Source organism: Haliotis rufescens, unplaced genomic scaffold (genome assembly GCF_023055435.1).
Source record: "Haliotis rufescens isolate VD_foot unplaced genomic scaffold, xgHalRufe1.0.p SCAF_9, whole genome shotgun sequence".
Classification (NCBI taxonomy): domain Eukaryota; kingdom Metazoa; phylum Mollusca; class Gastropoda; order Lepetellida; family Haliotidae; genus Haliotis; species Haliotis rufescens.
Window position 1 is genome coordinate 44,012,890 of NW_025964383.1, and position 13,892 is coordinate 44,026,781.

The 13,892-nt window shown below is 42.7% G+C and overlaps 1 protein-coding gene across 1 annotated transcript; it reads right to left on the reverse strand.

Annotated features, from left to right (window-relative positions):
• Positions 1 to 7,888: 7,888 nt before the first annotated feature.
• LOC125377373 (integumentary mucin C.1-like) lies at positions 7,889 to 8,981 on the reverse strand (the record flags this gene model as incomplete). The annotated part of the gene is made up of 2 exons (XM_048390431.1): positions 7,889 to 8,155; positions 8,703 to 8,981. Coding segments are annotated over 2 exons (546 nt in total), but the record flags the coding sequence as incomplete, so codon positions are not given.
• Between the last annotated feature and the right edge of the window lie 4,911 nt (positions 8,982 to 13,892).

Genomic DNA, 13,892 nt, shown 5'->3' on the forward strand with positions numbered 1-13,892 from the left:
GCGCACGACAGGTTGATAAGTATTATTTTGTTGTCTGGTATTTGCCTTACAAATAAGTGCCGAAATGGTGTTTGGAGATAAACAAGTCATAAAATCCTTGGATGGGTGATTGCGACTTGTTCTGATTGCTTAAAGGGGAAGTGTGGGATGAGATGTCGAAGAAAGGTGTCGGGATTTTGGCAGTAAAAAGGCTCGTATGTTAATTCCGGCATTATAAAACTTACTTTGGTGATCCTGTGATTGCTTTTAACGACGCTGTCGATATCAGTCGTATGAAGCATTCACAGAAGCGAAGTAAAGTATCGTCTGCCGCCTGCAACAACTGTAATTTAAAGAATCATTAATTTGGTTAAATGATCGAAGGCATATGAGCTTACATTGTCTGTAATTGCGCGAGGGTCGTGTTGTGCATGTAACCGTTGTCTCCGGCCCCTCAGACGAAAAAACAACTGACTGTCAAATTAGGAACAAAGTGATTCAAAGACTTCGTGAAGATCCGGGTTAGAATTGGTCTTCAGCAACCCATGCTTGTCGTAAGAGGCGACTAACGGGATCGGGTAGTCAGGTGCGCTGACTAAGTTGATGCATGTCATCGTATCCCAATTACGTAGATCCATGCTGATTTACAGACCGCCGTCATATAGCTGGACTGTTGTAGCGTGCGGTGTTAAAAACCAATCAAATTAACAAACAAACTATCAAAAAAAGTGATTCTTAGCCTTCCTTCACGAAAATCAAATTTGCCATGCGAATATATATCCTGCTCCTCAGTTTAACGGAAACATTTCTGTGAACTATTTGACAGCCCTGGATGTCTCCGAGCGTAAAGGTAGTCTTATTATTCCGGTGTCAATGTAATGTGGGAGGAAAAGTCGAAGCGATGCAGGTCTTGCAGGTTTTTAACTCTTGATCACGATCATGGAGCTGAAAAACCGAGAAACATAATCAGGATGTATCTTGGATTCAAACCCAGGATCGAAGGTTTCTGGCACTCTACGGCGGCCAAACGCTGCCCAAACACGGAATAACAGTGTACCAACACGCTGGTATCCGTTTACAGTGTGTAATGCTTTTAATCGGAACTCGGAAGCCCTGATTCCAGAGGAGCTGTTTACAAACGCAGTGCATGTCCGCTTGAAACGATTTGGTTCGGAGTATAGGGGTTACACTGTATACAATGTGTCGCAACGCACCTGTAGCGTGTCCTATTTTCGTCACAGGAATTTGAATAATCACACTGCTGTGCTGTGCTGTGCTGTCCTGGGTTGTGCTGTGCTGTGCTGTGCTGTGCTGTGCTGTGCTGTGCTGTGCTGTGCTGTGCTGTGCTGTGCTTGTCTGTTTTTTTAAGGGCGGTCGGGTAGCCTAGTGGAATAACAAAGAAAGAAGAAACACTTTCACAATCGTAAGAAATTCATTTTTGAGGGGTCAATTCCATATTTCAAATGTATACTTTCTTTTGCTCGGTAGGGTACATTGCATCGACCTGATAATAATCGAGGCCTACTCCGTCGGGGCACTTTAACACGAAATCGATCAAGTCATCGCTCCGGGCCACCCAATCCACAATAGTCGCCTCTTACGACAAGCAATAGAGTTTATTACCTGATTTAACCGCACGGTGCTTGAATTATAATGGTTACTGAACTCATGATGGCCTCCAGCAGTGATCCGTATCGTATCGTTATCACAGACATCAACACAGGGGTAGCAACACGCTCAATATACTCTCATTAAAGATTGTGACCTTTCATGCTCACAACTAATATTGGTGAAACAGCTGTCACAAGCTTTGCTTTAGTGAACCGACCGTCGGGAAGGTTCACAGTGCAGCTTTTTTCTGAACAACCTGCGACTGTTAACACACATTCTGCGCGAAACATTGTAACATGAAAGTCTATCCCCCTTACTGTCAGTGAGTGAGTGACTTTGAGCACTTCGAGCACTGTTTCAGTTATATCACCGCCTTCACAATAATTTAAGGCGCCTTAGACTTCGGGTAACCCGTAAACCACCCAACGCCCTCCCGCACCCGTACCCACATCCACAACCACAATCAGACTGCACTCCCACCCACACCCACACCCACACTGCACCCACATCCACATCCACACCCACACCCACACCCACACCCACATCCCCCCACACCTACACCCACACTGCACCACCCCACCCCACCCCATGAACACACACACACACACACCACTTACCAACACCTACACTCAAACCACACCCACACCTACACTGCACGCCCACCCACACCCACACCCACACTTCACGCCAAACAACACCCACACTGCACCCCTACCCACACCCACACCCACACCTACACCCACACTACATCCCCTACCCACACCCACATCCACACCCACACCCACACCCACACTTCACGCCCACCAACACCCACACTGCACCCCTACCCACACCCACACACACACGACCACACACCACACACCAAACACCCACACCCACATCCACATCCAAACCACACCCACACCCACACCCACGCCACACGACAACCAACACCCACACTGCACCCCTACCGACACCCACACCCACACCTACACCCACACTGCAGCCCCCCCCCCACACACACACGACCACACACCACACACCAAACACCCACACCCACACCCACATCCAAACCACACCCACACCCACGCCGCACGACAACCAACACCCACACTGCACCCCTACCGACACCCACACCCACACCTACACCCACACTGCAGCCCCCCCACACACACGACCACAAATCACACACCAAACACCCACACCCACACCCACACCCACACCCACACCCACACCCACACCTACACCAACACCAACACCAACACCCACACCCACACCCATACCCACACACCACACACCACACACCACACACCACACACCATACACCACACACCACACACCACACACCATACACCACACACCCACACCATACACCACACACCACACACCACACACCATACACCACACACCACACACCATACACCATACACCACACACCACACACCATACACCACACACCATACACCATACACCACACACCACACACCATACACCACACACACACCACACACCATACACCACACACCACACACCACACACCATACACCACACACCATACACCACACACCACACACCATACACCACACACCACACACCACACACCATACACCACACACCCACTCCAACACCCAAACAGGAACCCACACGTTTTACTATAAGCTGACGCTTAGTCTCTGAAAAAATATATTATTGTTCGAATCAAATAATTCAATTTTATTGAATATTCCTGAAAATTCTTGCTTCATTTATGTATTTTACAGAAAGGTTTGGCGGAAGCGAAAATATTATGATTTAGTGACTGAGCGACAGACCTGTTTTACTGTACCAAGTGCACTTCTATTTTGTTTACACTAATGGTGTTTACAACAGGCAATGTAAATAATGTAAATTATTATTCTATTGTGTGCTCTTACAAAACAAAACCCGCAGAAATCAATGGTATGTGTCATCATCCATCTTCTCATTGTCCAAATTGTATTACTTTTCATCTTTCTCGGATAAATACGTTGACGGATTAGGCACCTGGTAATTAGAGTTTCATAAAAAAGAGTAGGTGTGAAAATCGGGCTTTAAACATCTTTCTCTTCAAGGTGAATGCATAAAAAGTTCCTCCGCCGAGACATTCGATTTTGTCTCTCCTTTTATTCCTACAGTTTATTCTTCAAAGTCATAGTCGATTTCCTTGACGTACCAATACATGCTCGTATTTGTGTTGGAAGTAAGTCATCAGTTATTCTTCATAAAGGGTCTAATGGTTAAAGCTTTGGCTCCTCACGAGAAAGACCGGGTTCGATTCCCACATAGATTCAAGGAATGAATCTTTTCTTTAGGTGTCATCTGCCGTATTCACTGTTCCTGCTTGACAGTTTATACATTCTTCATCACTCGTCTATCATGCTACATCACTCGTGGACACATGCATCCGTTATTGGTGCCAGTTGATGGACCATTTCAAGCCATGACCAGGCTCCCGCGATAGGGAAACAAACCGGCGAGGGATCTGGCCAGATACCATCAGTACTTTGTCTCCTACTTCAAGTGTCATATCCAACCGGCCTCTATTCCACACATTGCTTCAATGCCAAGCTACACGCGAAGATCCGGGTTAGAATAGGCCTTCATCAACATGCTTGTCGTAAGAGGTGACTAACGGGATCGGGTGGTCAGACTCGCTGACTTGGTTGATGCATGTCCCAATATCCCTATTGCGTAGATCCATGTTGATGATATCAATCACTGGATTGTAAGGTCCTGACTACTTACTTACAGACCAGATTACTTACAGACCGCCGTCAAATAGCTTGAATATTGCTGAGTGCGGCATTAAACAACAAATAACAAGATAAACTTCAATCTCAACCATGCACAGAGTAGAACTCATTTGATTTCTGTGACCCAAATAATGTCCTGGAATTCCCCATTTTTACTTGTATCATATGTCATAACAGGTGAATAACCGACTTGCCTTTGCATGTGTTTGTGAGGGGCGCCACCGGTGGGGCAGAATACGCTCACCTTATCGCCAACACTTGGCCCTGGTACCATCACTATTTGTTAGTGATTCATAAACACATGCTCGTGATGAAGCCGGAATCGTTCAATGGCTTTCAGGAGAGATTTCTAATGATTATGGAAAAGGTTTTGTCCCTATTAATTACACACGACCATCTTTACCTGACTGAAAATAGACACAAGTCAGTGCTACGCCATAATGGCGATGACGGGACGGGAAATCTATCGAGTCTTGTATTGACGGTGACCGTGATTTGACATCCTCCAGGTGAGGTGCAATAGGTTTAACGTCGCGTTATTGCAATTAAAGCGAGTCAGTGAGTAATGTTTTACGCCACTTTTAGCAATATCCCAGCAATATCACGTAGGGGGACACGAGAAGAGGGCTTCACACATTGTACCTATGTAGGGCATCGAACCCGGACCTTCGGCATGACGAGCGAACGCTTTTACCACTAGGCTACCCACCGTTCCACTAAAAGCGACGTGAATGTGTGTATGTGTGTGTGTGATCATGTGCGTGTGTGTGTGTGTGCGCGTGCGTGCGTGTGCGTGTGTAAGTGTGTGCATGTGTGTGCGTGCGCGTGCGTGCGCGTGCGTATGTGTGCATGCGTGTGCGTGTGTGAGTGTGTGCATGTGTGTGCGTGCGCGTGCGTGCGTGTGCGTATGTGTGCGTGCGTGTGCGTGTGCGTGTGTAAGTGTGTGCATGTGTGTGCGTGCGCGTGCGTGCGTGCGCGTATGTGTGTGTGCGTGCGTGTGTGCGCGTATGTGTGTGTGTGTGTGTGTGCGTGCGCGTGTGCGTGTGCGTGTGTATTGTTTTTATGACTGTTTATAATGGTCGGGACTTATACAGTTACAGCCCACAGAGATACCATACTCGCACAGGGGACAGTCTCCCAGCCGACTTACTTTTGTTTTATTCAACGTCTTTTGGTATGACGCGCCGATGATCGAACCAAAGGCCTTCCACTCTCCAGAATAAGCTGTGTGAAAGATGGGTGGTAAGTGTCGTGTCTATAAAAGAAGTTTATAGCGGCCAAATATGGTGTATTGGTGTCGTAATACTCTAAGATCTTGCATATCACTGTCCCCCTGGTTTGTGAATTGTGTTGATGAAGGTGGAAACAGAGACGTTGCACAAACGTCAGCCTCAATTGATGACGTCACAGCAGTAGTGAGGTTGCGACCATTTCATGTACTGGGGAGGCCTGGACTTTATTAAAAACTATAATTTGTTCCAGGAAAAATATGAGAAAAATAAATCAGGTTGTCGTCGTTGTGACACGGCATCCAATGCTAAGGTCCGTCTTGAATCCTTGGTGTTCCATTATGTGGTGTTGATTAGCGGTATTTTCATAACATTCAAACCATCTGCCCAAATTCACAGCCCACTGGGCATATCTTTTCAGGCTCCCCTCGTCTACACTAAGTCACGTTTGATATCACGAGCCCAGATTATTGCCGTTGAAAGCAGATGTTTCTAACTTGGTGATATTTGTGGTGCTGATGTCAAGACCATTTTTAACAATTTGCTTCTTATGTTTTCATACCGGTGTTGGGATCTCGTCAAAAGCTGCGTGCTTTAGACAAGTCTATGATCAATCACTACCTAAGGAGTATGTATTCATATACCACCCTTATACCAGTGTCGTCATTTTTCAATTTATCATTAAATATTTTAAACATTTAATATGCGTGATGAACAAATAAACTACAAGACTCCTTCCTCTTAGATACCGCTTTTTTCAAACTCGTGTATTTCATTTTTGTACAAATATTACGTAGCGAGGAATGGTTATATTGATCTGGCACAGGTTATAACGTTCACTTTACTCTGGCCCCTCACTTCTACAATGGGTCTTAAGTTATAGGAGAAGGAGGCTCCAAGTCCGTCCGCCTGTCTGTCTGTCTGTCTGTATGTATGTATGTTTGTCTGTCTGTCTGTCTGTCTGTCTGTCTCCACATACGTCTGTCTGTCATATGTTTACTTAAATGCATCTGAATCTAAACACGTGACTAAGTCTGTCTGTCTCCACATACGTCGGTCCGTCATATGTTTACTTAAATGCATCTGAATGTACAGTGACGTCACTTCCGAATTCTGCGCCTTCGAATATTGTTTGTTTGTTTGTTGTTTGTTGTTTAACGCCGCACTCTGCAAGTCAAGCTTTATGACGGCGTTCTAAAAATAATCGAGTCTGGACCAAGCAATCCAGTGATTGACATAACGCGCATCGATCTACACAATCGGGATACGATGACATGCATCAACTAAAGCCGCGATTCTGACCACCCGATCCCGTTACGGCAAGCATGGGTTGCTTAAGACCAATTCTAACCCGAAATCTTCACGGGACGCTCCTTCGAATAACATGTAAATCAATCGCTATGTTTGTATATATATGAACGAAAAGTAAGTAGCCGTACATGTATATCGATTGATGTATTCATATTTGAACAAATTTAAGTCAAGCAAGAATATTTCGGATGTAATGAACAGTTCGTAATGAGGTCATGACATATCTAACACTAACTCGGACCATGAACTCGGCTGTAAAGATGGTGATTGACTGTATTTCCAATAGTTGGGGATCACGAACATGACTGTATTTCCAATAGTAGGAGATCACGAACATGACTGTATTTTCTATAGTAGGAGATCACGAACATGACTGTATTTTCAATAGTAGGAGATCACGAACATGACTGTATTTTCTATAGTAGGAGATCACGAACATGAGCGTATTTCCAATAGTTGGAGATCACGAACAGCCGTAAGTCGAACCTCTCGGACCAATGTGCTTGTGTATAAATCACATTAACGGGAGTGTGTATGAATCACAATAATGTGCTTGTGTATAAATCACATTAACGGGCGTGTGTATGAATCACAATAATGTGCTTGTGTATAAATCACATTAACGGGCGTGTGTATGAATCACAATAATGTGCTTGTGTATGAATCACAATAATGTGCTTGTGTATGAATCACAATAACGTGCTTGTGTATGAATCACATTAATGTGCATGTGTATGAATCACATTAATGTGCTCGTGTATGAATCACATTAATGTGTGTGTGTATGAATCACATTAACGTGCGTGTGTAATAGTAGTAGTAGTAGTAGTAGTAGAAGTAGTAGTAGTGGTAGTAGTAGTAGTGTAGTAGTAGAAGTAGGAGAGTAGTAGTAGTAGTAGCAGCAGTGGCAGTAGTAGCGGTGGTAGTGGTAGAAGTAGTAGTAATAGCAGTGGTAGTAGTAGTGGTAGTAGTAGCAGTAGTAGTAGTAGCAGTGGTAGTAGTAGCAGTGGTTGTAGTGGTAGTAGGAGTAGCAGTAGTAGTAGTAGTAGTAGTAGTAGTAGTAGCGGTAGTAGTAGTAGCAGTGGCAGTGGTAGTAGTAGCAGTAGTAGTAGCAGTAGTAGTAATAGTAATGGTAGTAGTAGTGGTAGTAATAGCAGTAGTAGTAGCAGCGGTAGTAGTGGTAGTAGGAGTAGTAGTAGTAGTAGTAGTAGTAGTAGTAGTAGTAGCAGTAGTGGTAGTAGTAGTAGTAGTTGCAGTGGTAGTAGTAGTAGTAGTAGTAGTAGCAGTACTAGTGTTAGTAGTGGTAGTAGTGGTAGCAGTAGCAGTAGTAGTAGTGGTAGTAGTAGCAGTGGTAGTAATAGCAGTGGTAGTAATAGCAGTGGTAGTAGGAGTAGCAGGAGTAGTAGTAGCAGTAGTAGTAGTAGCAGTGGTAGTAGCAGCAGCAGTAGTAGCAGTGGTAGTAGTAGTAGCAGTAGCAGTGGTAGTAGTGGTAGTAGTAGTAGTAATAGTAGTAGTAGTAGTAGTAGTAGCAGTGGTAGTAGTAGTATTTGCAGTAGCAATAGTAGCAGTAGCAGTAGCAGTAGCAGTGGTAGTAGTAGTAGCAGTAGCAGTAGCAGTGGTAGTAGTGGTAGTGGTAGTAGTAATAGTAGTAGTAGTAGTAGTGGTAGTAGTAGTAGTTGTCGCAGTGGTAGCAGAAGTACCAGTTTCTTGTGGTATTGTAACTGTGCATGTCATAACAGAAGACGAATAGTCTTGCTGTGGCTGTGTTGATGGTAGTCGAAGCAGTTGTAGTAGTAGCAGTGGTAGTAGTAGCAGTGGTAGTAGTGGTAGTAGGAGTAGCAGTAGTAGTAGTAGTATTAGTAGTAGCAGCAGTAGTAGTAGTAGCAGTGGTAGTAGTAGTAGTAGCAGTAGTAGTAGTAGTAGTAGCAGGAGCAGTGGTAGTAGTGGTAGTAGTAGTGGTAGTAATAGCAGTAGTAGTAGCAGCGGTAGTAGTGGTAGTAGGAGTAGTAGTAGTAGTAGTAGCAGCAGTAGTAGTAGTAGCAGCGGTAGTAGTAGTAGTAGTAGCAGTACTAGTGGTAGTAGTTGTAGTAGTAGCAGTAGTAGTAGTAGCAGTGGTAGTAGGAGTAGCAGGAGTAGTAGCAGCAGCAGCAGTAGTAGCAGTGGTAGTAGTAGTAGTAGCAGTAGCAATAGTAGCAGTAGCAGTAGTAGTAGCAGTAGCAGTAGCAGTTGTAGTAGTGGAAGTCGTAGTAGTAATAGTAGTAGTAGTAGTAGCAGCAGTGGTAGTAGTAGCAGTTGTAGTAATGGTAGTAGAAGTAGTAGTAGTAGTAGTAGTAGTTGTCGCATTGGTAGCAGAAGTACCAGTTTCTTGTGGTATTGTAACTGTGCATGTCATAACAGAAGACGAATACTCTTGCTGTGGCTGTGTTGATGGTAGTCGAAGCAGTTGTAGTAGTAGCAGTGGTAGTAGCAGCAGCAGCAGCAGTAGTAGCAGTGGTAGTAGTAGTAGTAGCAGTAGCAATAGTAGCAGTAGCAGTAGTAGTAGCAGTAGCAGTTGTAGTAGTGGTAGTGGTAGTAGTAATAGTAGTAGTAGTAGTAGCAGCAGTGGTAGTAGTAGCAGTTGTAGTAATGGTAGTAGAAGTAGTAGTAGTAGTAGTAGTAGTTGTCGCATTGGTAGCAGAAGTACCAGTTTCTTGTGGTATTGTAACTGTGCATGTCATAACAGAAGACGAATACTCTTGCTGTGGCTGTGATGATGGTAGTCATGGTAGTCGTGGCAGTTGTAGTTGAGCAGATGATGCTGCCTGTCGCGTGTGGTTGAGACGCTATTTGTAAATATCGATGGCGCTGATTACATGACTGCGTTTGAGCTTAGCAAGAATATTCGACACCACTCACTCCTTCCTATAACTTGCAAGAAGACTCGTCCCCAATCGAATCAATTGATCAGTTGATCAAATTCTCAACAACAGCCCCAATTCCACGTCAGGTGGCATGTCCGAGGGTTTTTTTGCAGCAACATCATCGTCAACTGCGACAGTCAAGCACGCAGAGTACGCCCTTACCAGCGATGGATAACTGTTTGGATCAGCGACGAGTAAAGATCTCTCTAGCGGCTGACGGATTTCATCACAACAACGTTGGGCTATTCATTTGTCTTACACCTCCAACCGGTTTGTTCTATCAGTGTTGGAGAATGCAGCCCATATCATTACGTTGTCACCGCTAATTCCGTCGACCAGTTTGCAGTTGGACAAACTGTTTAAGGCGACGTCGGAACAATCAGGCTTACCCACATTGCCGGACTCTAAAAGATCATGTTAGATATATATCTTAAGCAAACCGAAATTGTAAATATGAACCAAAGAACGAATCCTGAGAATTTACCACTGTTGTCCAGAGAGACCCTGAATATCAAACTACACTCTGTGGTCTTGTGTCCATTTCCAGCATTGAACGAGACGCAGTAATTAGTACTCTGTGTGAGAATGAGACACCGTCTCTATTTAATCAAGGTAACCGGTCATTGCAAGACTGAAATAGATCGAGAAACGTGAGTTAACAGACACGTAAAGTGTTGTTTGAATGACTTAATTTAAAACGTCTCCGGCCGCCGTTTTGACCAGACCTGAACATCTGTAAGGGTTCAGTACCATCCCTCGGTGACCTTGCAAACGATTCATTTGAATACAGTCACCAATGAACACAGTACGCTTTTAGTTACAAGCCCCATTAGTGACAGTAAGGTGTGGTTGCTGCACCATGAAGAGTTGTTAGCCATTCAGAAATACTGGAACACATTTATGGATAATGGGGATTACTTAGGCGCAATGGGCTAACACTAACACTGAAGAAGGCCACACCACATTAACTACACGGCCGACCAAAAGAAAGTATACAGCCATGGTCGCTTATAATGAAACAAAACCGAAATGGTTATTTGATGGCACTGTTTTGGACCTTAAGTTTGCAGTGTTTCGATGACTGTTTTCTGCTCAATGAGCTCATTTCTACGGTGGCCCATAAGGGACATGGAGTCTGTTTTTCAATATTTTGATATTTCACTTACTTTTATCGTAACCTTTTGCAAATTAACACGATTTGTTATACAAATATGTTATAAATCATGTATAAGGAAGATAATGAATCGCTGAAAAGTGAAGCGAAAATGTCAAAAAACTAAAATGAAAATGTCAAAAACAAAAGCAAAAATGTCAAAAACTAAAATGAAAATACAGAAAATGGTGGAAATAGTTTTCTGTATTTTCATTTGAGTTTTTGACATTTTCGCTTTTGTTTTTGACATTTTCGTTTTTGTGTTTGACATTTCCATTTTATTTTTTGACATTGTCGCTTCACATTTCACCGATTCAATAGCTACTTGAAAGTACATTTTCCATGTTTTCGGTTGTTTTTATAATGATTTATCACATATTTGTATGACAAATTGTGTTAATTTGCAAAAGGTTACGATAAAAGTAAGTGAAATATCAAAATATTGAAAAAACAGACTCCATGTCCCTTATGGACCACCGTACACCTCTGTTCTGTAGGTGAAAATGCATTTTAGAAAGGGTGCACATTCTTCAGTGATATAAAGAATTAGCTATTACAGTTTTTTCAGAATATGTTGTCATGAACTTAAAGACCATAGTTTATTACAGTAACATCGTTGACTCGAACTACAGATGTCTCAAAAGTATATTACTATCGAGTTATCTGAACTGAGTGAGTGAGTGAGTGAGTGAATAAGTGAATTACTATTAGTGTTACTATTACTGTTACTATTACTATTACTGTGACTGTTACTGTTACTATTACTATAACTATTACTGTTTCTACTACTATGACTGTTACTATTACTGTTTCTGTTATTGTTACTGTTACTGTTACTGTTACAATTACTGTAACTGTAACTGTTACTGTTACTGTTACTGTTACTATTACTATTACTGTTCCTGTTCCTGTTACTGTTACTGTTACTATAACTGCTACTATTACTGTTACTGTTAGTATTACTGTTACTATTACTGTAACTGTTACTGTTACTGTTACTGTTACTATTACTGTTACTGTTACTGTTACTATTACTGTTACTGTTACTGTTACTATAACTGCTATTATTACTGTTACTGTTAGTATTACTGTTACTATTACTGTTACTATAACTGCTATTATTACTGTTACTGTTAGTATTACTGTTACTATTACTATTACTCGTAATAGGGTGGGTGAGTGAGTGAGTGAGTGTTTGAGTGAGTGAGTGAGTGAGTGAATTATTATTAGTGTTACTTTTACTGTTACTATTACTATTACTGTTACTGTTACTACTACTATTACTCTTACTGTTACTGTTACTGTTTCTGTTACTGTTACTGTTACTATTAGTATTACTGTAACTGTTACTGTTACTGTTACTATTACTGTTACTGTTACTGTTACTGTTACTGTTACTGCTACGTTTACTGTTACTGTTAGTATTACTGTTACTATTACTCGTAACAGGGTGAGTGAGTGAGTGAGTGAGTGAGTGATCGAACCCGAACCCACGGAGTGACCAGCGAACGCTTCATCCACTAGACTACTCCACCGCCCTTTAACAGTAGTAAGCCTGATAGAACCATGTTGCCAAATTATTTTTTAATTTTTAATTTTTTTTATTTTAGTACGGAGTTTGGTAGGGCTATATAATGCACCGTCTTAGGCGATATTTCAAGTCAAATGCGTTGACATATGTTCGGCAAAAGAAAGCATGCACTTGAAAATTTGACAAAGGGATTACAAACATTACAAACGTTACTAGGCTGAAACACTGCAAACACAAAGTCCAAAACAAACCTTGTATACCCGTATAAAAAACATTATCATCTTAAACCATTTCTTGTTTGTTTCATATTTAGCCACCATCAAACATGGTGGGGTACTTCCTTTTGCCCAGCAGTTTAATAGATATCTTTACGCATGTTAACCATTTGCTAAGCCTGTCGTAAGTTTGGATGTGGTTAGATCCCCAGTAATGATGCTGGACTCCTTACACTGGGGCAGGGCGTTCTTTTGTTTGTTTGTTTGTGTTTTGTCGTGTACCGATGGCGTGGAAAAATAAATTCGATGAATTATACTTTTATGCTAAGTTGTTATGGCGGGCGGTGAGTGATTTCCCAATATGACCTTTTTGTAAAATGTGAATTTATCGCGGTAGTGAAGACCCTGACGGACAAAAGAAAGAATACACGCAAACTGATCATGACAATAGCTGCTTCACTCTGTGTGTTGGGACATTGCGACCGCCATTTTTGATTAGGCATCATGTACACGTCACCTGTTGCGAGATACTCACAGACGTGATGCATGTACTATTGCCTATGATAACCGCGTGCAATACATCACCAGTGAATAACCATTCCTTGTTCCATTCGTCACGACAAGGCTTTAACTCACTCACTGTTTGTTCTCACTGTTTGTTTCATTTTCACCCTGAATCAAACATGGTTGCGTGATTTCTTTGCCCCTGATTTAGATTGCCTAGAAAACTAGGATTGGCGGTGACGAACGACACATAATTAAATCGATTTGGCCTAAACTTTAGGCGAGGTAAATTCTGGTTGGATGACCAGTGGCCTGTGAACCACTGATCAGGTGAAGGCTGGATACTGGACACGATGACCGCACACGTCTGGTAGTCAGCAAGCAAGGGAGTTGGGGTTACACCAAACACCACTGGTCAGTTCCTGGACCTCTGTACTGACTCAGTCAAAACTGTCTACAACTGTGGTGACAGTAACATAGTGAAACACATTTTGTGGAAATATAAAACGTTAACTCCGGAGGATAACCACTCTCGAATATCCCCCGAAACAGATTCCACTGGACGTTAAAGTGAAAACAGTGGTGAAAATCATATACATGGATGACTGGAAATCAGTGATGACACCAGGTGTTCGCTTAAAGGGTAAACAGGTCTTTCCCTACCGGTAGTATCCGCAACTTATACAATTTGCATTAAAGAACGATCGTT